Below are 20,882 nucleotides of genomic sequence, written 5' to 3'. Positions count from 1 at the left end.
TCAGAAAAAAAGATTCCTTTCAAAATCCTGCTCATTCACAAAGCAGCTGTTCACTCAAGAGCTCTGATGAAGATATACAAGGTTAATGTTGTTTTCATGCTTGCTAACACAACATCCATTCTACAGCCCATGGATCAAGAGGAATTTCAACTTTCAAGTCTTATTACTCAAGAAATACATTCTGTAAGGCTATAGCTGCCATAGCGATTCCTCTGATGGATCTGGAAAACCTTCTAGAAAGAATTCACGATTCTAAAACGTTATTCATGGGAACAGCTCAAAACACCAACAGGAGCTTGAAGAAGCTGATTCCAACCCTCACGGCTGACTTGGAGGGTTCAAGACTTCAGTGGAAACAGTAACTACAGATGTGGTGGAAACAGGAAAACTAGATGTAAAGCCTGAAGATGTGACTGAATTGCTGCAATCTCATGATAAAACTTGAGTGGATGAGGATTTGCGTCTTATGGAGGAGCAAAGAATGTGTTCTTGAGATGGTGCAGACTGTTGAAATGACAACAAAGGATTTAGAATATTATAGGAACTTAGTTTATAAAACAGCAGTAGGGTTTGAGAGGATTGACTCCAGTTCTGGAAAAACGTCCTACTGTGGGTAAAATGCTACCAAACAGCATTCACTGCATGCTACACAAAAACTGTGAAAGCAAGAGTCAATGCATGTGACCAACTTCACTGGGGTTTTTTTTGTTTGTTTGTTTTTTGTTTTTTTTTTAAGCAAACTCCACTCCCCAGTATGGGGCTCAAACTCACAACCCCAAGATCAAGAGTCACATGCTCCACCAATTGAGCCATCCACGTGCCCCTTTTGTTGTCTTATTTTAAGAAATTGCCACAGCCACCCCAACCTTCAGCAACCATCACCCTGACCAGTCAGCAGCCATGAATCATCAAGGCATAACCAGCAAAAATATTATAAATCACTGAAAGCTCAGATGATGGTTAACATTTTAGCATAAAGTATTTTTTAGTTAAGATATACATTTTTTTTTTTAGACATAATGCTATTACGCACTTAACAGACTACAATACAGTGTAAACATAACTTTATATGCGCTGGGAAACCAAAGAAAATCATGACTTACTTCACTGTAGTGACCTGGAACCCAACCAAGCTATGCCTATACTAGATATCTATTTGCAGGTAATATAAGAAATTATGCCTCACCCACAGGGTTAGATTATATATATGTTCTATAATTCTGATAAACCTAGGATTATAGATTACAGAACACTGAAACTAGAAGAATATTAGCAATCTTTAGTCTCTCAAGGAATGTTTTCAAACTGTAGGTCACAATCCAGTAAGAAGTGGTAATATCAATTTAGTGGTTCACAGCCCTATTTATTTTTTAATGATACAGAATTAGAAGTATGAGTGCATGAAGGCTAAATTACACTTCCTGAAAATTTATTTCCGGTGTATTTGCATACAAGAAATCACATTTCTTTCTTTCTGTATGTCACAGTGAAGAAAACCATTTGAAAACATTTGAAAGATGCTATTCGTCTCTATAGATGAGAAGTTTGAGTAATCCATGATGATCTACTTCACTTAAAGGCTGCTATTTTTTCTCTCAGAACTGTTAGAAGAATGAGATTAGATGATGAACATAAAAGCAACACCCAACAGAGTGCCTGACCCACGGTAAGCACTCCATAAACGGTAGCTTTTGCAAGCACAGTATATTACAGTGACTAAGACCACAGGAAGTTAAGGTCAGACTGCCAGAAAGAGCACTTACTAGCTATATGACTTCAGACAAGTTATTCTGTTCCCTCCTCTTTAAAATGGAGATGATGGTAACAATCTCAAAGGGCTTTGTATTAAATAATTTCCATAAAGCAATCAGCACAGAGCTGAGCACACTGGTATTCATTAAATGTTACCATTCATTAATACCCAAGGACACAGAGCCTCTTAGGGACAGTGATCTTGATTTTATGATGCTCTCTCCCCTCACTTTAGATCCCCCAATGCTTCACCATCTCCTAAAAAAGAGCCCATCTGAAGTTCTTCCCCCAACAGATACACCTGGTACAAATCAAAGCTTGTATTCTTTGTCTCTGTCCATTTACTGATCTTGAAAGAAACACTTATCTAGAGCAACATCTTTCTTGGAAGAAAAGAGAAGAGAAGAGAAGAGAAGAGAAGAGAAGAGAAGAGAAATCTCCCTAAGTGAACAGGGTCTACCTGGACCAGGTAGTCAAGAGAAGGAAAAACTGAGTGTGCCATTTAACTTCTGAATGACTGACACACAAAACTGCAAACATCACAATTACAGGTATCTGATTCAAGTGGCACTGGGAATAGCAGTTAACAGAGACTTACTGAATGTTTGTTTTGTAGTAAGTATTATCATCTTACAAATTAAGAAACTAGTAAAAGGCTAGGAAATAGCAGAGTTAGGATTTGAACGTAAAGTTTAAACTCTTAACCACCAGGACACTACTCACTCCTTTCCTGGCAAGATATGTAATACTTTCATACCTTCTGAAATTCCACCACTTTCAACACTGAGTCAGTAACTACATAATTCTTAAAAGAAGCGCAGTTGACAAAAGAGAAACAGCAAAGAGCGAAAGCTCTGTTTGTAGCTAAGAAAAACAAAATGGGAGAAATGAGACCCATTATCATCTAAGAAAAATATGTGTAACAAAAGAGATGTTGAGTGGTTTGGTCTTTGCTGTGTTTTCTCCAAGTGAATCACAATAGCTCAGGCTATTCCTTATTGGTTGCCTACACTGGTAACTTAGAAAGTCTAACATTTTGCTTTCCTTTACTGCCTCTATGTCTGGGCAACTCTTCTCAAGAGAAGTAGTTGACAGTGCTACGAGATGTCACAAATATCCCCTGCTGAGACCACTGAGGAGACGATCAAGATGCAACCCAGAGTATAAAGTATAAAACTGTGCTTTAAACTCCTTTTGAGTAAGAAACACTGAACAATGGATCTTAGGTCACTCTGGAAGGGCCATGTCAGGCATACATAAAAAAAACAAATGTAGGGGCGCCTGGGTGGCTCAGTCGGTTAAGCAACTGACCTCAGCTCAGGTCGTGATCTCGTGGTTTGTGGGTTCAAGCCCCGTGTCGGGCTCTGTGCTGACAGCTAAGAGCCTGGAGCCTGCTTCGGATGCTGTGTCTCCCTTTCTCTCTGCTCTGCCCCTACTTGTTCTGTCTCTGACTCTCAAAAATAAGTAAAAGTTAAAAAAAATTTTTTTTTTAATAATAAATAAATAAACGTAAAAGTCTCTCTATCTGGAAAGATACAAAGTACAGGCTCCTTTAGGATAGGTATGGCTTGCACCTAAACTCATGTGAAAATACAGCAGAGCAGGTCATAATGGAAAAAACACAGTACACCTCTGGAAATTATGTACAAGTGCATAAGAACAGTAAATATCTAATTAAAAAAGTCAGACAACAAAGTGTCCAAGTCACAGCTTGTTTTTATTTTCCTGGTCACGTGGTTAAAACATGATTGGAATTCAGATTTTACAACTCAGACTACAGATTTCAATTCCTTAAAATGCAAGGGAATTTGCCTTTTAGTCTAGTAACGGCAAATGGAAAGAAAATACATTTAGAATTGATAACAGCAATTTTAAAACAATGAAAAATGACAACAACTTAGAACAAAGGAACAAAGTTCCCATGACTGTCAAAACACTTTGCTTCTAAGAGCTGCACTTGAATCAAGTTAAGAGGGCATATCTATACTAAGGAAGGAACCAAAGCAACCGTTATTGCACATAGTTTAGTTTGAGGAATTACCAAAGTACTGGGCATAATTCTTCTACTAATGCAACAGCAAAACAAAAGCATAAAAAGGAAAAGAAACAAGGATAACATGGAAGGAAAAAAACCCACAAATGTTTTCCCTTTATTCTTTTTAAACTGATTTATTTATTTTGAGAGAGAGAGCAAGCAGGGGAGGGGCAGAGAAAGAGGGAGAGAATCCCAAGCAAGCTCTGCACTGTCAGCACCAAGCCGGATGCAGGGCTCGAACTCAAGAAACCGTGAGATCGTGACTTGAGCCGAAACCAAGAGTGGGCACTTAACCGACTGAGTCACCCAGGTGCCCATGTTTTCCCTTTAAATAGGATTAACATTTCAGAAAAATATGTTGGATGAGAAGCACGGACAATAAAGGAAATTCTGAGACAGAACGTAAAGATCAGAAGGACATCAAGATTACCTAGTAAAACTAAGATATTAATAAATTCTGGAGAAACCTTAACAGAACAAAAGACAAACATTAGGGACAGCATACAAAGAGCACTTGTAAAGTGAGAAACAGACTCAGAGGGACTGATTTTAGGGGAGAGGTAAAGGAAGACAGACTTAAGAGTTGGGAGTAAGAAAGGCACTGAAAATAAATTTGTTAGTTATATATGGATAAATATATAATCTACAAAATAGTATAAAATGAGCCTATGGATGTTTAAAAGCTAGAAAAATATACACCAAACTTAACAACAGGTATTTCTGGGGAAGGTGGGGGTACAATGGATAAGGGCATGCATTTTCTTTCTTTTGTATATTCTGTAGTTTCCCAAAATCACTTATAAGAATAAAGATCCTCCCTTTTTAAAAGAAAAAGAACTCCAAAAGTGCCTAAATATACATGAGAAAGTAATGCAAGTATCAACCAGTATAAACGTCCCTCCATTAAGACAAAACGTTACAAAGCTACTTATATTAAGAAAGTGACAGGGGCACCCAGGTGGCTCAGTTGGTTCAGCTCAGGTCATGATCTTAGGATTTGTGAGTTTGAGCCCCGCATCAGGCTCTGTGCTGATGGCTCGGAACCTAGAATCTGCTTCAGATTCTGTGTCTCCCTCTCTCTCTGCCCCTCTCCTGCTTACACTCTGTCTCCCAAAAATAAATAAAAACATTTTAAAAATTAAAAAAACAAGAAGAAAAAGATAAAGAAAGGGACTACTATCAGGGTGCCTGTCTGGTGTGGTTGGTGGAATATGCAACTCTTTACTCAGGACTGTGGGTTTGAACCCCATGCTGGATAGAGATTAAAATCTTAAAAAATCTTTCAAAAAATCTTTTAAAGAAGTGATTATAATCCTAAGTGAAAAAATTCAGGGCATAAAAAAGGGCATGCAATATTATTCAAACTACTTTCAAAATATATGCAATAGAAAAAGTGAAAGTCTTCCTTTAATTAAAAAGATTGGAATGAAATACTTAAACATTAATAGTATTAGACAGGAATATAGTTGGGCAAGAAGACTGCTGATCATCTTAATTTTTTTAATACTTTATTCCAAGTTTTCTAACATTATGATTATTTTACAATTATTTTTAGGAGAATACTTTTTAAAAACAAAATGAGACAAGGTTCAAGGGAGACCAAGGCAGAAAAGCAGAAAAAGCAAAAAGAAGAGAATATGAAAAGGAAATATGAGAAGGAAAGGAGAAACAAGGAAAAACAAACAAAAGCTTGAAACAAGATATTCATGCATAAAATCACTGCTCAGGTTCACTGTCCACGCCAGGAAATTAAGGTTTTTTTTTTTAACCTGGTTGGCGGTGTGATGCGTGAAAATAGTATCTTACTGGGAAGCATGGTCTGCCTAAAAAGACTTTGGAAACGACGATCACTGCACTCCCAATTTCCTCACCTAGAAAAGTATCTGAAACATGAGAACTGTTAAGTCTCCTTCTCAAGTCTTAAAAAAAAAAAAAAAAAAAAAAAAAAAATCTCATGGACCTTTAGTTTATTAAAAATTATTTTAATTATAAGGTAATTTAATTTGTACTAAGCATAAATCTAAATGTAAATTCCTTGTGCTTATATATTTGTACAACTAAAACCAAATCAAATTCATAACAACTAGGGGCACCTGGGTAGCTCAGTCGGTTGAGCATCCAACTCTTGATTCTGGGTCAGGTCACAACTCCAGGGTCATGGATCGAGCTCCATATTGGGCTCCCCACTGAGCATGGAGCCTGCTTAAGATTCTCTCCCCACCCCCCCACCTCCGCCCCCATCTCCCCCACTCACATGCTCGAAAATAAATTTAAAAATTAAAACAAATAATAAACACAAACAAAACAAAAATAAAACTCAAACATAATGTGACATATATTTTACTGCAATTAATGTTGCATTTACAATAAAAACACAGCATGAGGTATAATTCTAAATCTTTTCCTATATTTTCACTTCAACTCTATCACTCATAAAATGCATGTTGAACTTACTAGGAACTCTGTTGCTAATTTTAGATAACCAGATCTCTCAAACTGCCAGAACATTTTTTTTTTAAGTTTATTATTTTAAGAGAGTGGGAGGGGGTGAGGGAGAATCCCAAACAGGCTCCACACTGTCAGCCCAGAGCCCAATACAAGGCCGAACTCATGAAACTGTGAGATCATGACCTGAGCTGAAACCAAGAGTCAGCTGCTTAACCAAATGAGCCACCCAGGCGCCCCCAGAGAACAATTCTTGAATGCCAATTTACATGAGGTTCAAGATTCAGCTCCAAAGTTTAATGAATAACTGTAAGTCACTTCTCTCTGGACCTCCATTCCATTATCTGTAAAATGGGAACTATAATGTTCTGATGAAAAATCTTTGCAAAGTATAAATAAACCAATGTTATGTGTTTATTTTAGTTATAATCAAAAACAGTCCATATAGAGGAGAGGGAAACTACAAGGAAAAAATAAAAATCTCCAACCCAGTCTACATCCCTTGACTAGCTTCATTCATTTCCCTACCCAACTTCATAATCAGTTAATCATATCAACAGAGCACCTAAATCCACCCTAGTATCCTTTGTCTTCTTGAATTCCCTTCCCATTCTCTCCCCCACCTTTACCTCTCCAAATCGCAATCTCAATGATTACCACCTTGGAATTCTTCACTCATAATTCTGGGTGCTAAACCTTTCTGGATAAAATCCTAAAACTGATGCTCAGCAATCTCCAATTCCCTAGGACATTCTTCCACAGTAGCAGAACCAAATCTTCTGCATACTCAAGTCCCCTCAACTCTTACCTAACACATAACCTTGTTCCTCCTTACTGAATATACCGAAGCCATGAATGAGTTCCACTCCAAATTCATTCAACTAATTGCTGACAAACCCCCATGGATTCTACTTAAGGATTATTACCTACAACTGACTCCCTTTTCTACCATAGGCTTTCATTATCCCACCTAGGAAATTAGGATAGTCTAAACATTTTCCCTGCCTCCATTCTCTTCTAATTCCAATTAATCTCACTCAACCCTCCAAAATAAAAATTCACCTCTAAACTTTATTACTCTTTTTACTTTATTCCTCAGCCAGATATTAGATCCATAACGTAATCCAAACCAACCATTCATCTTTTTTTAATGTTTATTTATTTTGAGAGAGAGCATGTACGCAAGCACAAGCAGGGGAGAGGGGCAGAGGGAAAGAAAAAGAATCCCAAGCAGGCTCCAAGCTGTCAGTACAGAGACCAAAGCAGGATTCAATCTCAAACTGTGAGATCATGACCTGAGCTAAAATCAAGAGTTGGACACTTAACTGAGCCACCCAGATGTCCCCCCCATTTATCTTCTAAAACTGTTACCTGTCCCAGGCAAATCAAATTCCTTAACACTTTCTCAAAACATACCGCACACACCTTCCTTTCATTCCTTCTCCCTTAGAGCTACCATCTGGGCACTTTCTCCCTGCTTGCCTGTCAATATCATATCTATCAAAATCATCCTAGAGGGCAATTTGCAGTATGCATAAAGTGTTTAAAACATGCAATAAACATGGCAATTCCACTTTATTAAACATGATTTCTTGAGTCTTCCCATAGATTCTGAAATTTTTACTATATGCCTGAAATTACTATGGAGTTTTAAAGTACTATCTAGGGAATTCTATAATCCAAGGGCATTCTACACAATTGTATCCATTTATATATTTATTTCTTAAAGAAAAGTTATAGTCCCTGGAGTACACAAGAGATAGTTTAGCATTACCAAAGCAAAAAATATAAAGCAGGCAATGACAAAAAAATAAAGTTTTCAATCAAATCATATAAAGAAGCCTTATAAGACACAGTGGTAAAGTTATTTAATGTTGGCATTATTCCATAGATGATAAAGAACCACTTAAGAGTTTAAAACCAAAGGAAGATATGCTCAGATTTTCATTTTATATTATAGTTTTTATAGAGTAGTTTGACGAATAGATTTGGGGGGGGAGGGGGCAAGAATGAAACCAGAGAAAACAAGTAACCTATTGCAATAGTCCTGTAAAGAGATAAGGAGGCATAAGTCTACGGCAGTGATATTACAAATAAAGAAATAAATAGGCAGTAAAATGGATGGAACTGGTGTTTGACTAAATTTGAAGGGAAAGTCATAAGCTTGTGGCTTAAGCAACAGGCCATTAACTAAAAATTTTTAAAATTAAAAATCAGAATAAGCAGTCTGAAGGAAAAAAGGGAAAGATTCATCTTCTTGAAATACAATTTATCATACACCAGCCTAAATACCTACATATATAAAGACATACCACTACCCATAACAAACCTACAAACAGTTTAGACTAACACTGAAGGTCCTCCATTAACAGACTAAAGCTTAATTCCACACTTATCTCTCTCCACTTCCCTAAATGAAACATATGTTCCAGTCAAACTAACCTGTACTCATAACATTCTCAACTTAATGCCTTTGCTTATACCACTTTCCTGTCAGAAATGCCCCTCCTTCCTTTAAAAAAATTTTTTTAGGGGCGCCCGGGTGGCTCAGTCAGTTGAACATCCGACTTCGGCTCAGGTCACGATCTCACGGTTGGTGGGTTCCAGCCCCGCGTTGAGCTCTGTGCTGACAGCTCAGAGCCTGGAGCCTGCTTTGGATTCTGTGTCTCCCCCTCTCTCTGCCCCATCCCCACTCATGCTGTCTTAAAAATAAATAAAACATTAAAAATTTTTAATTTTTTTTTAACATTTATTTTTGAGAGACATAGTGAGGCAGAGCACAAGTGGGAGAGGGGCAGAGAGAGAGAGCAGGGACACAGAATCTGAAGCAGGCTCCAGGCTCTGAGCAGAGAGCCCGATGCAGGGCAGGGCTTGAACTAGAGGACTGCAAGATCAAGACCTGAGCCCAAAGTGGAGGCCCAACCAACTGAGCCACCCAGGTGCCCCTCCCTTCCTTTAATCTTATTTCCCTACTGTATTCTTCCCTGACCCATTCTTGCACAAAACACCAATTCTCACTCAGTTTAACTTGATACTCTTAGCTCACATAAAATCAAAACAGGTACTGATTTCATAAAATGCTTACAATGAATGTGTCTCCATTTTGGAATTTGACTTAAGAAACAAAACAAAAAAATAGCAAATGACTCCTCTATCAGGCATAATCAAGGAAGGAGGGATTCAAAATGAAACTGAAGGGGCAACTGGGTGGCTCAGTCAGCTGAGCATCCAACTCTTGATTTCGGCTCAGGTCATTATCCCAAGGTCACTGATCAAGCCCTGCGGGCTCCACACCAAATGGGGAGCCTGCTTAAGATTCTCTCTCCCTCTAGCCAACTAATCTTTGACAAAGCAGGAAAGAATATTCAATGGAATAAAGACAGTCTCTTCAGCAAGTGGTGCTGGGAAAACTGGACAGCGACGTGCAGAAGAATGAACCTGGACCGCTTTCTTACACCATACACAAAAATAAACTCAAAATGGATGAAAGTTCTCAATGTAAGACCGGAAGCCATCAAAATCCTTGAGGAGAAAGCGGGCAAAAACCTCTTTGACCTTGGCTGCAGCAACTTCTTACTCAACACGTCTCCGGAGGCAAGGGAAAAAAAGCAAAAATGAACTACTGGGACCTCATCAAAATAAAAAGCTTCTGCACAGCAAAGCAAACAATCGGCAAAACTAAAAGGCAAGTGACAGAATGGGAGAAGATATTTGCAAATGACATATCAGATAAAGGGTTAGTATCCAAAATCTATAAAGAACTTATCAAGCTCAACACCCAAAAAACAAATAATCCAGTGAAGAAATGGGCAAAAGACATGAACAGATGCTTCTCCAAAGAAGACATCCAGGTGGCCAACCATCACATGAAAAAATGCTCCACATCACTCATCATCAGGGAAATACAAATCAAAACCACAATGAGATACCACCCTCACAGCTGTCAGAATGGCTAACATTAACAACTCAGGCAACGACAGATGTTAGTGAGGACGTGGAGAAAGAGGATCTCTTTTGCACTGCTGGTGGGAATGCAAGCTGGCACAGCCACTCTGGGAAACAGTATGGAGGCTCCTCAAAACATTAAAAATAGAACTACCTTATGACCCAGCAACTGCACTGCTAGGCATTTATCCACGGGATACAGGGATGCTGTTTTGAAGGGGCACATGCACCCCCATGTTTATAGCAGCACTATCGACAATAGCCAAAGTATGGAAAGAGCCCAAATGCCCATTGATGGATGAATGGATAAAGAAGAGGTGGGGTGTGTGTGTGTGTGTGTGTGTGTGTGTGTGTGTGTGTGTGTCTACACACAAATGGAGTATTACATGGCAATCAAAAAGAATGAAATCTTGCCATATGCAACTACATGGATGGAACTAGAGGATGTTATGGTAAGCGAATTAGAGAAAGACAAAAATCATATGACTTCACTCATATGAGGACTTTAAGATACAAAACAGATGAACATAAGGGAAGGGAAGCAAAAATAATATAAAAACAGGGAGGGGGACAAAACATAAAAGATTCTTAAATATAGAGAACAAACACAAGGTTCCTGCAGGGGTTGGGGGGGGGGGGAATGGACTAAATGGGTAAGGGGCATTAAGGAATCTATTTCTGAAATCATTGTTGCACTGTATGCTAACTTGATGTAAATTAAAAAAATTAATAAATTATTTAAAAAATAATAAAAGAGGGGTGCCTGGGTGGCTCAGTCGGTTAAGCGGCCGACTTCAGCTCAGGTCATGATCTTGCGGTCCGTGAGTTCAAGCCCCGTGTCGGGCTCTGTGCTGACAGCTCAGAGCCTGGAGCCTGTTTCCGATTCTGTGTCTCCCTCTTTCTGACCCTCCCCCGTTCATGCTCTGTCTCTGTCTCAAAAATAAATAAACGTTAAAAAAAAAAATTATTAAAAAAAATAATAATAAAAGATTCTCTCTCCCTCTCCCCTACACGCACACTCTCTAATAAAATAATAAAAGGAAATGTCATTGCATGCCAAACTTTAAAATTCAACAAAATAATGTTTATTTTTGAGAGAGAGGGAAAGAGAGAGAGAGAGACAGAGTATGAGCAGGAGAAGGGTAGAGAGAGAGAAAGGGAGACAGAATCACTAGCAGGCTCCAGGCTCCAAGCTGTCAGCACAGAGCCTGATGCAGGGCTCAAAGTCGCTTAACCAACTGAGCTACCCAGGTGCCCCTTGTTCAATAGTTTTTCTGCCCTCCTCACTCTGTACAGCCATTTTTCACTTCTAGATACCCTCAATGTCCCTAATTCTAGCAGCAACTCTTCTTTTCTAGTTTGCTGCTTAACTTATACACACCAATCAAAATTTCAGAACCATTAAAATCAGATCTAAAATAAATTTATTCTGAGGGAGAATCTAGAGGAACCCAGTAGAAAAGTTTTACTGTTGACATTTATGACATTTTGAATATTCAAATGACTTAAAATTTTATTTAAGTAATCTCTACATTCAAAGTGGGGCTTGAACTCGACTCCAAGATCAAGAGTCACATGCTCTTCCAACTAAGCCAGCCAGGCACCCCAAAGAGATTCTCTTGTTTTAGTTCTCTACTACATTGTAAAGTGTTGAAATTGCCAGAAAATCTGTAGCACAGTAAAGCACCACCATAATGATCACCTCAATGTAATTCACAAATATTATAAAAAATGGCAAAATTTAAGGACTGGAATACCTGCCATCATAGAGTTTACTATTTAGTCATGTAAAACAGAAAACTCTTACAAAAGCATAAGACAATATGAGCAATATTTAAGCAAGTAGAATAGTAGAGTAACATGGCTATAGAACTGTATAATTAACGCTAATTACAAATGACTGGAAGAGACAGTAAATGATATAACAACTCAAAGGAAAAGATCTTTTTTCAGGTAAGGAACGGAGAAAACAGAAGGAAAAAAAAAAAAAAAAAAGGATTCTGAAAAGTTTTCACAAGACCTGGAGTGACACTGAACCTTTTGATCAAAGAGAGGTGAGTCTGGCAAATTCAAGTTCCCAGTATTTGTTGTATACTACTCTGTACTGTTAAATATTTCATGTTTACAAAACGTTTAAGTTTACAATTGTAAGAAAGGCCCTCAATGCAGAGTTAAGACGAGGCTTATATAAGCTACATATCAACCTGCTTAAATAGAAAACAGAATACCTAAGTGGAAGAAATACACAGAAAGTTCTTACCTTGAATATACCAACCCAATCTTTTGGATGTGGATGGATATATGGAGTTAAGGTGTAATGACATTCCAGGTGTGCATTAGGAAGATAACTCTTGGCCACATTTTGAAAGATGACATGGGCAAAGTTGGAAGTCTGCAAGGGGACTTCTTGAAAGGATGTCATTGTGAATCTGTAACAAGTAAATCATGTAAGTTGAATGAAACCAACTAAAAAAAAAAAACAAAAAAAAACCTTACACCTTCAGAAAATGCATAACATTAAATGCAAATTACATGAGAATCTGCATGCCATAATTATTGACAAGATATATACTTAGAACTCGTCTTTAAAAATGTGGTTAAATTTTTTTAAATGTGCCTAAATATAAAAACACAACCAGGAAATAACAAGTTATAAAATGACTCAGGAAGTTACATAAGGATTAAAAAAACGTTAAAACCAAAATCAAAAACTCTCAACTCTCTTGGAAAGCCTAGCCCACTGTTTCGTTTGCAAGCAAAAGCAAATGAACCAGAAGTGTTTCTCTGCTGAACCCTGGAACTTAGTAATTTTCTTCCTCAATCTGACCCATCGTCCTCTAGGTCTTAGTCTCCTATTAATTGATGTTAACCTCTCTGTCTGCATTCCTGACCCATGTTCGTGATCCCTTAGACCAACATTCTCAACCTGAGCTACATATTAAAATCATTAGGGGCTCTCCAAAAAGGGGGGTTGGGTGGCATCTGGCTGGCTCAGTCGGTACGTAGAGCATGTGACTCCTGATCTCAAGGCTGTGAGTTAGAGACCCACAATGGTTACAGAAGTTACTTAAAAATAAAATCTTTAGGGGTGTCTGGTGGCTCAGTCAGCTAAGCAGCCGGCTTCAGCTCAGGTCATGATCTCACAGTTCATGAGCTGGGAGCCCAGCATCAGGCTCCCTGCTGTCAGCACAGTCTGCTTTGGATACTCTGTCCCCCTCTCTCTCTGCCCCCACCCATACACGCTCTCTCAAAGAACAATATATAAAAAATAATAAAAATTATAAAATTTTTATATTATAATTATAAAAATTATAATATAAATATAGAATAAATTATAAAATTTATAATTATAAATATAATAAAAATATAAAATTATTGTATAAAATAAAAATTATAAAAATATAATAAACATAAAAATATAAAAATAATAAAATATTATAAAATATTATAAAAATAATAAATAAAAAACTTTTAAAAAATGAAAAGATGACAATGACTTTCTGAAAGCAGGATCTGGGGAGATCAAGAGTCTCATGCTGTACCAACTAAGCCACCAAGGCACCCCTCCCCAAGTAATCTTAAGTATTCATTACCACCTCTCACTCATTTCCACAAATGCCCCGACCTAGCCTGTCTTCACTCAGGACTTCTGGTACATGCTTGTTCAGATATCTCAAATCACATAAAATCTCAGCTGGTCTACTTGACACAACTCAGCTTATCTGTTCCTTTCAGCCTATACTGATTTTATACCCTTTCATTCTGGGTTTAATAATCCTACTTGGCTTCCAGTGTTCATGTGCTCTTTCCATAGATTTACTGATTTAAAAATAAGTTATTTTTTATGGGCACCCAGGTGGCTCAGTCGTCAAGTATCTGGCTTCAGCTCAGATCATGATCTCACAGTTCAGGAGTTCAAGTTCCACATTGGGTGAGCTCGAACTCCACTTTGAGTAAAACACTAGCCCCACTTTCTCTCAGTCCCACCCCTTCCTCCCTCTCTCTCAGCTCCTCATAGGATTCTCTCTCTGCCCCTTGCTCAACTGCGCCCTCTCTCTCAAAAACTAAGTTGTTGGTTTTTTTTTTTTTTAACGTATAGTGCCAATGAAATACATAGCTGTTGAAAATCTATTACAGATTCAGTGAATGTTCACTGCTTAGTGAACACCAAGCACAAGAGAGATGGTGAAAATGAACTATAAAAATCTGCAAGACACAAATATTTTCCATATTTTGTACTCGACTTTTTGAGAAAAAGGATACAACTGAGAATTTACTGGTAAAAGCCATCTATACGTGTGTCACAGACTCAGTACAATTATTGATTCTACAGTACACATAAACTAGACAACATCCCTATGGTACTTGCTTCTTAGTCATCACAACAGAAATCTCCGTGATGGGGAAAAAAGAGGCATGATTTTTGCCAACCAAATTAATCTCATTTACTTCACAAATCAATAAAGTCTCTATAGGGCAAACACAGCAGTTAGGCTATACTCATATTTTAACTATTAAAAAAGTCTTGGGGCGCCTGGGTGGCTCAGTCGGTAAGCATCTGACTTGAGCTCAAGTCATGGTTTGTGAATTCGAGCCCCATGTTGGGCTCTGTGCTGACAGCTCGGAGCCTGGAGCCTGCTTTGGATTCTATGTCTCCCGCTCTCTCTGTCCCTCCCATGCTCATGCTCTGTCTCTGTCTCTCAAAAATAAAGGTTAAAAAAGTCTTCATTGCTAAGAAGATCTCAGACAACATGCTTTTACAATATGTTTCTTTTGCTGACCTATTTGAAATACTAGCAAATTTTTGAAGTTTCAAAATAATAAACACTTCAGAAAATATGCACTTTTCTTCTTGTGTCTGCTCAACTTCTATTCAAGTACTGCTTTACTGAAACAATATACTGGACATCTCATAAAGAGAATGTCAATGGTGAACCTAGAGGCCACTGCTAGAATACCAGTCTGGTTGACTGTTAGCTAGCTGTGAGCTCTGCCAGGATTCCAAGGTAAGGAGAGCCCATTCAGTAGCAATCCTTCTTCTAGGTAAGATCTCTGCACTAACAAAATGGCTTTATGACCAGCAGCCCTATTTCACAGAAGGACTTAACTAGTATTCCCCAGCTGGTATGCCAAAGCCTTCAGTAAAATGAAAAAAGGTAGCACTTACAAATACTGGGAACTCTGCATAAAATAAATGAAGTGTTATTTACTTTGCTGCTTTGAATTGTCTGACCTAATTTGGGCTCAGGGGGATGTCATGGTGCTAATAAAGTCACTGATGATAATCTCTTTTCAAGTCAATGGCTTCACAAAGAAGGAAAAAATAACCCATCAATTCCAGTTTTGAAATATTGTTCAGTACTGGTTATATCAGTAAGAGAAGCTATAGCTAAATCAATGAAACCAACCTCTAGCAGACTCACCTACCAAAACTGAGACAAGTGAATCAGTAATATTTTTCTACAAAGAAAATGAATATTTCGGTTTCTCTGAGGAGGGTATTTATTAAGGAGAAAATAAGGCTAGTTTAGAATGAGTTGCCATGTTTTTAATTAAAAGCAGTTTAAGAATGAAACTTTTTCTTAAAATTTAACATGTTTCCTAAAGTAAACTGAATTAACAAAGCTGTGATTATGTTATAAAACAAGGCAGTGAAGTTTAAACTTTTGTTTAACCTCAACTACAATAGTGTCTTAAAAATCCATAATCAATCTTACACTTTTACTTCACTGAAAAGATGAAAAATAGCAAGAAGGTACAGATCTATATATGTATGTTTGTTTATATGCTTATAAATTGATCAAAAAGGACTTAAAAAGTACACACAACAGTCTTTACTCAAGAGGAATCTGTGTGAAGACAACTTTTAATTGATATTTTACTAGTATAGATAAATGCATTGTTTTCACTGTTTTAAATAAACATATTAACATAAAATTGCATTTTTAAACCTTCCCCCCAAAATTCAAGTTTTTAACAGAAAACCCTAAATCAGACTTTAAATATATTCATGATTATAAATCTTAAGATAATTTGTGATCCTAATAACCTTAATCTCTCTCCAACACCCCTTCCTCCCTTTTAAAAAATTTCAATGCAATTATAACTACAGAAATGTTTTACAAGTCATTCCACTCTCATTACTAGTTTTTCAAACTTTAAAAATTAAATTCCAATATATTTCCTAGTCATAAAAACTTAACAAGGGTAAATGTAATCTGAATGTAATTACCACATGAATTAATCCATTTCAAATAGTAAAATAAAAATTTCCCATAGAAGTCCTGTTTCACTCCTTACTCAGATAAAGAAATGAAAAGATGGGCAAGTTTTAAAAAATGCTGAAATTCACTGACAATGTCAATGTATCAAGATGATTCACAGGCAGATTTATACAATATCCATACACACCTGCTCTCACACACACACACACAAACACGCAGAGACACAAAGCCCAGTGGAGAGGTTAATGTGCAAAGTCACTGCATCACCTTGTGGTAATGCTTGGGAAGTGTAGCTTCACTAACATCCTGAGGAAAAGAACAAACTGCACCTCAGCTGGAGAGGAAATATAGCCCCCCACACACACAAAGGGAAATGGAAACAGCGGGACTAGACCAAATTTTACTTCCCATTCTCTAAAGTACATCTCCAGAAACGTGGGTACGCTAAGATGCAAATGAAGGTAAGCAAAAATTTTCGACTCAAGAATTAAAGAACCGAACACATTCAGCTGGGAAACCAAGTCTGAAATGCATACACTTGCTGCCTGCAGTGACCTCTTCCATGTTTCCTACTATATTCCCCAACATCTCTAGAGTCGCTTTGTATGAATTATGCTGTAAACTTTATACTATTAAGTCTTTGGTCTAAAATCCAATTGTGTTATTCTGGGGATTCATCAATATCTAAGGAAAAGACAAATAACGTGCAGTGGGCACTCAGTTAAGTAGCTAAAATAAATGGGGGGTGGGGGGCGGGTAGGGAAGAGGTGGAAGCACTTCAATGTTGTATTTATTCCTGCTGGAACTTTTTCAAGCCCAAAACAAATCTGTCTTTTGTGGTAGTATTTTTCCAGTGGCTTCTGCTACTTACTTTATTTTGCTGGACTAGTCCAAAATGTAAGCCTCAGCCAAGCGAACTAGAAAATATACTCTGAATTTTGTTCTGTGTGATATGATTGTGGTAATTGTGGGTTTTTTTCCCCAAAGTCCTTATCAAGTTAAAGACACTAAACTAATTATAAGTGAAATATCCTGATGTCCAGGATTTATTTGCTTTTAAAACTCCAGGGGGAAAAATGTTTTGGAGCAGATAAAACAAGATTAGCAAAGTGGTCGTTCCTTCCACCGTTTGTTCTCCTTTTGCGTATGTTTGTAAGTAAAGATCAGTAATAAAAACTCCGTGTATGACCTGCAATAGAACACCTTATATATAGTGAATGACAAACTCAGCAAAAAAAAAAAAAAAAAAGTCTTTAAAATCTTCAGTTAAAAATATATGAACTTTTAAAATTATCTCCAAACTTCAGTCCCGTAGGATACACAAATATCTGAAGGAAAAACTGTTTAACATTCTAATAGTTTCCAATTATTCATACTTTAGCTCAAAGATTATCAGCTGGTTTATAGAGCAGAAAAATGTTATCTGAAATCTTTTTGGAAGGCAGAAGCAAAGCCAACAATCTGTTAATTTGCACTCTTACAACCAGCATCCCTATCTCTAGAATTCTTTACAGCTGAGTGCCACTACACTCTGCCCAGGTGTCACTCATACCACTTTTATTTACTCCGTAGATTGTTTTTAAAGGTGGTTTCTAAAAAACTCTATCTTGGGGCACCTGAGTGGCTCAGTCAGTTAAGCGTCCAACTCTTGATGTCGCTCAGGTCCTGATCTCACGACTGGTGAGTTCCAGTCCGGCGAACAGCTCTGCACTGTCAGCACCGGTCTGCGTGGTGTTCTCTGCTCCTGCGCCCCTCCCCCTGCTCACGTTCTCTCAAAATAAACTTACTTAAAGATTTTATTTTTATTTTTGAGGGGGGTGGGTGGGAGAAGCTGGTTCTGCAGTGAGAGCAGAAAGGCCAATGAGGGGCTGGAACCCACGAACTGTGAGATCGTGAGATCATGACCTGAGCTGAAGTCTGATGGCTAACCGACTGAGCCACCCAGGCGCCCCTCAAAATAAACTTTATTTAAAAAAGAGAGAGAAAAAGAGAGAGAGAGAGAGAGAGAGAGAGAGAGAAAGAGAGAGAAAGAGAGAGAAAATAAAAAGCTATGATCTTGGCCCATATAAAGAGAATTTTTATCTTTCTGTAAGGATTTGAGCCAAAATAAACTTTAAAAGCCAGAAGAGCATACAGCCAAAATTTTACTTAGTAATATCCAAAATCCAAAAAACTAAAATCCAATAAACCTCACATATGTATTCCCCCAAAGTACATGAGCATGGTTAGAATGTTTCATATTTAACATTAAAATGGCTACAGCATTAACTGTAAACAGGTATACAACTCAATGTGACTACAGGAGAAAACAACAGGATGTAAAAAATAAATTGAAAAGACTTAGTAAGTCATTTCTCACGTAATCAATACTTCGAGAAACCAAGTTTAAGAACAAAACAAAGGCCTGACCTCAGGCCCTTCTCTCTACCTGCACGGGACTTTGAGGGGCAATCGTCCCACTTTTAGATTAACATGTTACTGAACTCGTCTCTTTAAATGATTTGGAACGGAGCACGAAAATCGTAATTAGTGCCACAGTTCGCGCTGTTCGTAGAACTTTTACAATGAGTATAACGCAGACTTGAGTAAGATTTCCCGTCTAAATCCTTGTCGTAAATCCTTGTCCTAAGCAACGTTTGAAGCCTTAAAACCTATTATACAGAAAGTCAAATGCCACCGTGTTTTCAAATAAACCTATTATTAAAAAGGGAACTAAATGTATCAACAGTCACAGACAGACACAGACACAGACACACACAGACACACACACACACACACACACACGCACAAAACCCCACCCACACCCAATTCAAACAAAGATTGCCCCAGGCAAGGAGACCGGTCGGGACCAGACCACAACTTGCGAGCCTGCAGGGTGTTGGGTGGAGGAAAGGGAGAGTTGTGAAATCAAGAAAAGTTGCCTAAGCAAAAGAAGACGTGTGGCCCTCTTAAGACTTTTTTTTTTTTTTGAGATCCCTCGGAACGTTAAGCGTAGGAGCCACCCATAAACAGACGAAAAAAACGTTTACCAGACCTGTAGCCCAGGTGAAGGCTGCTATCCGCCCCAACAGCTAACTCCGCCCCCCGCCCGCAAACGGAGGCGGCGCAGTGAGTCTCCGCCTCTTTCTCCAACGGCGACACAAACCAAAACACCTGGGTTTCACCCCACCCGAGCAAACCCGAGCCTCGGACTCGACCTGTTTTCCCAAGCTCGCCTACGCCAGCAGCACACATACTGCCCTCAGAGCACACCCTAGAATGGGCCTCGGGCAAGACAGGTTCTTCTTCGGGGGTCCCCCGTGTCACTCGCCCCCGCCACAGTGCCCACGTCCCCCAGGGCTCCCCCCCAAATCGCGAAGGCCTATCCCGGGGCCTCCCCGCCGTGTGGGGCGGCCACCCGTCGTTTTTCCCAGCCCCACTGCTAACCGAAGTTGCCCACACCCCCGTTACAACCGTAGTCCAGAAGGAAAAGTTTGTCCTGGGGAAGGAAAGCATCGTCATTTGGCTGCATCGTCACCACGGCGATCATTCCCGAGACTGGCCAGGCCCCTAGACTCTTAAGAGCTGAGGAGCGAACCGCGAGCCCCCAAAGAGCTCCAGCTGGGGCCCCGCACAAGTCGCTGGAGCCGGTCGGGGAAGGCACTTACCCTGCGAGGAGCCCCAAGACAGAGGGAGCGTTAGAGAGGCTTCCGAGCCGGTGCCGCCATCAGCCGCCGAACCTCTTCCGCCACCACTACCTCTCTCCCCCGACCGGCTACACCTCCCCTCAGTGCCAAAAAGCCGGCGGTACGTCACTTCCGGCTGTGAGCCCGCCCCTTCCGCCACCGCCGCGCTTGGTGGGCCGGGCCGTTCAGCTGAAACGAGGTCTCTGCAAACGTGACCTTTCACCAGCTCTGCGGGCGGATCCAAACTCCAGATCGGCCTTTTACCCCGGCTCGGCTACTCCTCCTCTTTCTTCGGCCTCACAGGAATGGCTCGCAGACCTAGTCAAACACGGTCCGTTTGGATTTGCGTTTTTCATTTAATTATTACTTTGACCGGAAAGTTAGGTAACTTACCAGTTAGGTTGAAAGGGTAGTCCAAAGTTACATGGACTATTACCATGGCATTGCCCGGCTCTTAAAAATCCTGTCTAAATGGGGCGCCTGGGTGGCGCAGTCGGTTAAGCGTCCGACTTCAGCCAGGTCACGATCTCGCGGTCCGTGAGTTCGAGCCCCGCGTCAGGCTCTGGGCTGATGGCTTAGAGCCTGGAGCCTGTTTCTGATTCTGTGTCTCCCTCTCTCTCTGCCCCTCCCCCGTTCATGCTTTGTCTCTCTCAATCCCAAAAATAAATAAACGTTGAAAAAAAAATATTTATAAAAATCCTGTCTAAATGGGGCGCCTGGGTGGCGCAGTCGGTTAAGCGTCCGACTTCAGCCAGGTCACGATCTCGCGCTCCGTGAGTTTGAGCCCCGCGTCCGGCTCTGGGCTGATGGCTCAGA

At 39.3% G+C, this 20,882-nt stretch overlaps 1 protein-coding gene across 2 annotated transcripts in view; it reads right to left on the bottom strand.

The window, feature by feature from the left end:
- The window catches only part of TAX1BP1 (Tax1 binding protein 1), a 90,170-nt gene extending 69,965 nt beyond the window's left edge, over positions 1-20,205 (bottom strand). For both annotated transcript variants that reach the window (XM_047831405.1, XM_047831412.1), the window contains exons 1-2: positions 20,049-20,205; positions 12,438-12,606 (exon numbers count right to left, since the gene is read on the bottom strand). In XM_047831405.1, coding sequence (XP_047687361.1) covers positions 12,438-12,599 — 162 coding nt within the window. In that variant the 5' untranslated portion in view covers positions 12,600-12,606; positions 20,049-20,205. The remainder of the gene's footprint in view (positions 1-12,437; positions 12,607-20,048) is intronic.
- Positions 20,206-20,882: the final 677 nt, after the last annotated feature.

This window comes from Prionailurus viverrinus, chromosome A2, assembly GCF_022837055.1.
Source record: "Prionailurus viverrinus isolate Anna chromosome A2, UM_Priviv_1.0, whole genome shotgun sequence".
Classification (NCBI taxonomy): Eukaryota; Metazoa; Chordata; class Mammalia; order Carnivora; family Felidae; genus Prionailurus; species Prionailurus viverrinus.
Note: the sequence above shows the minus strand (reverse complement) of the source record. Positions and strands in the feature narration are given on the sequence as shown.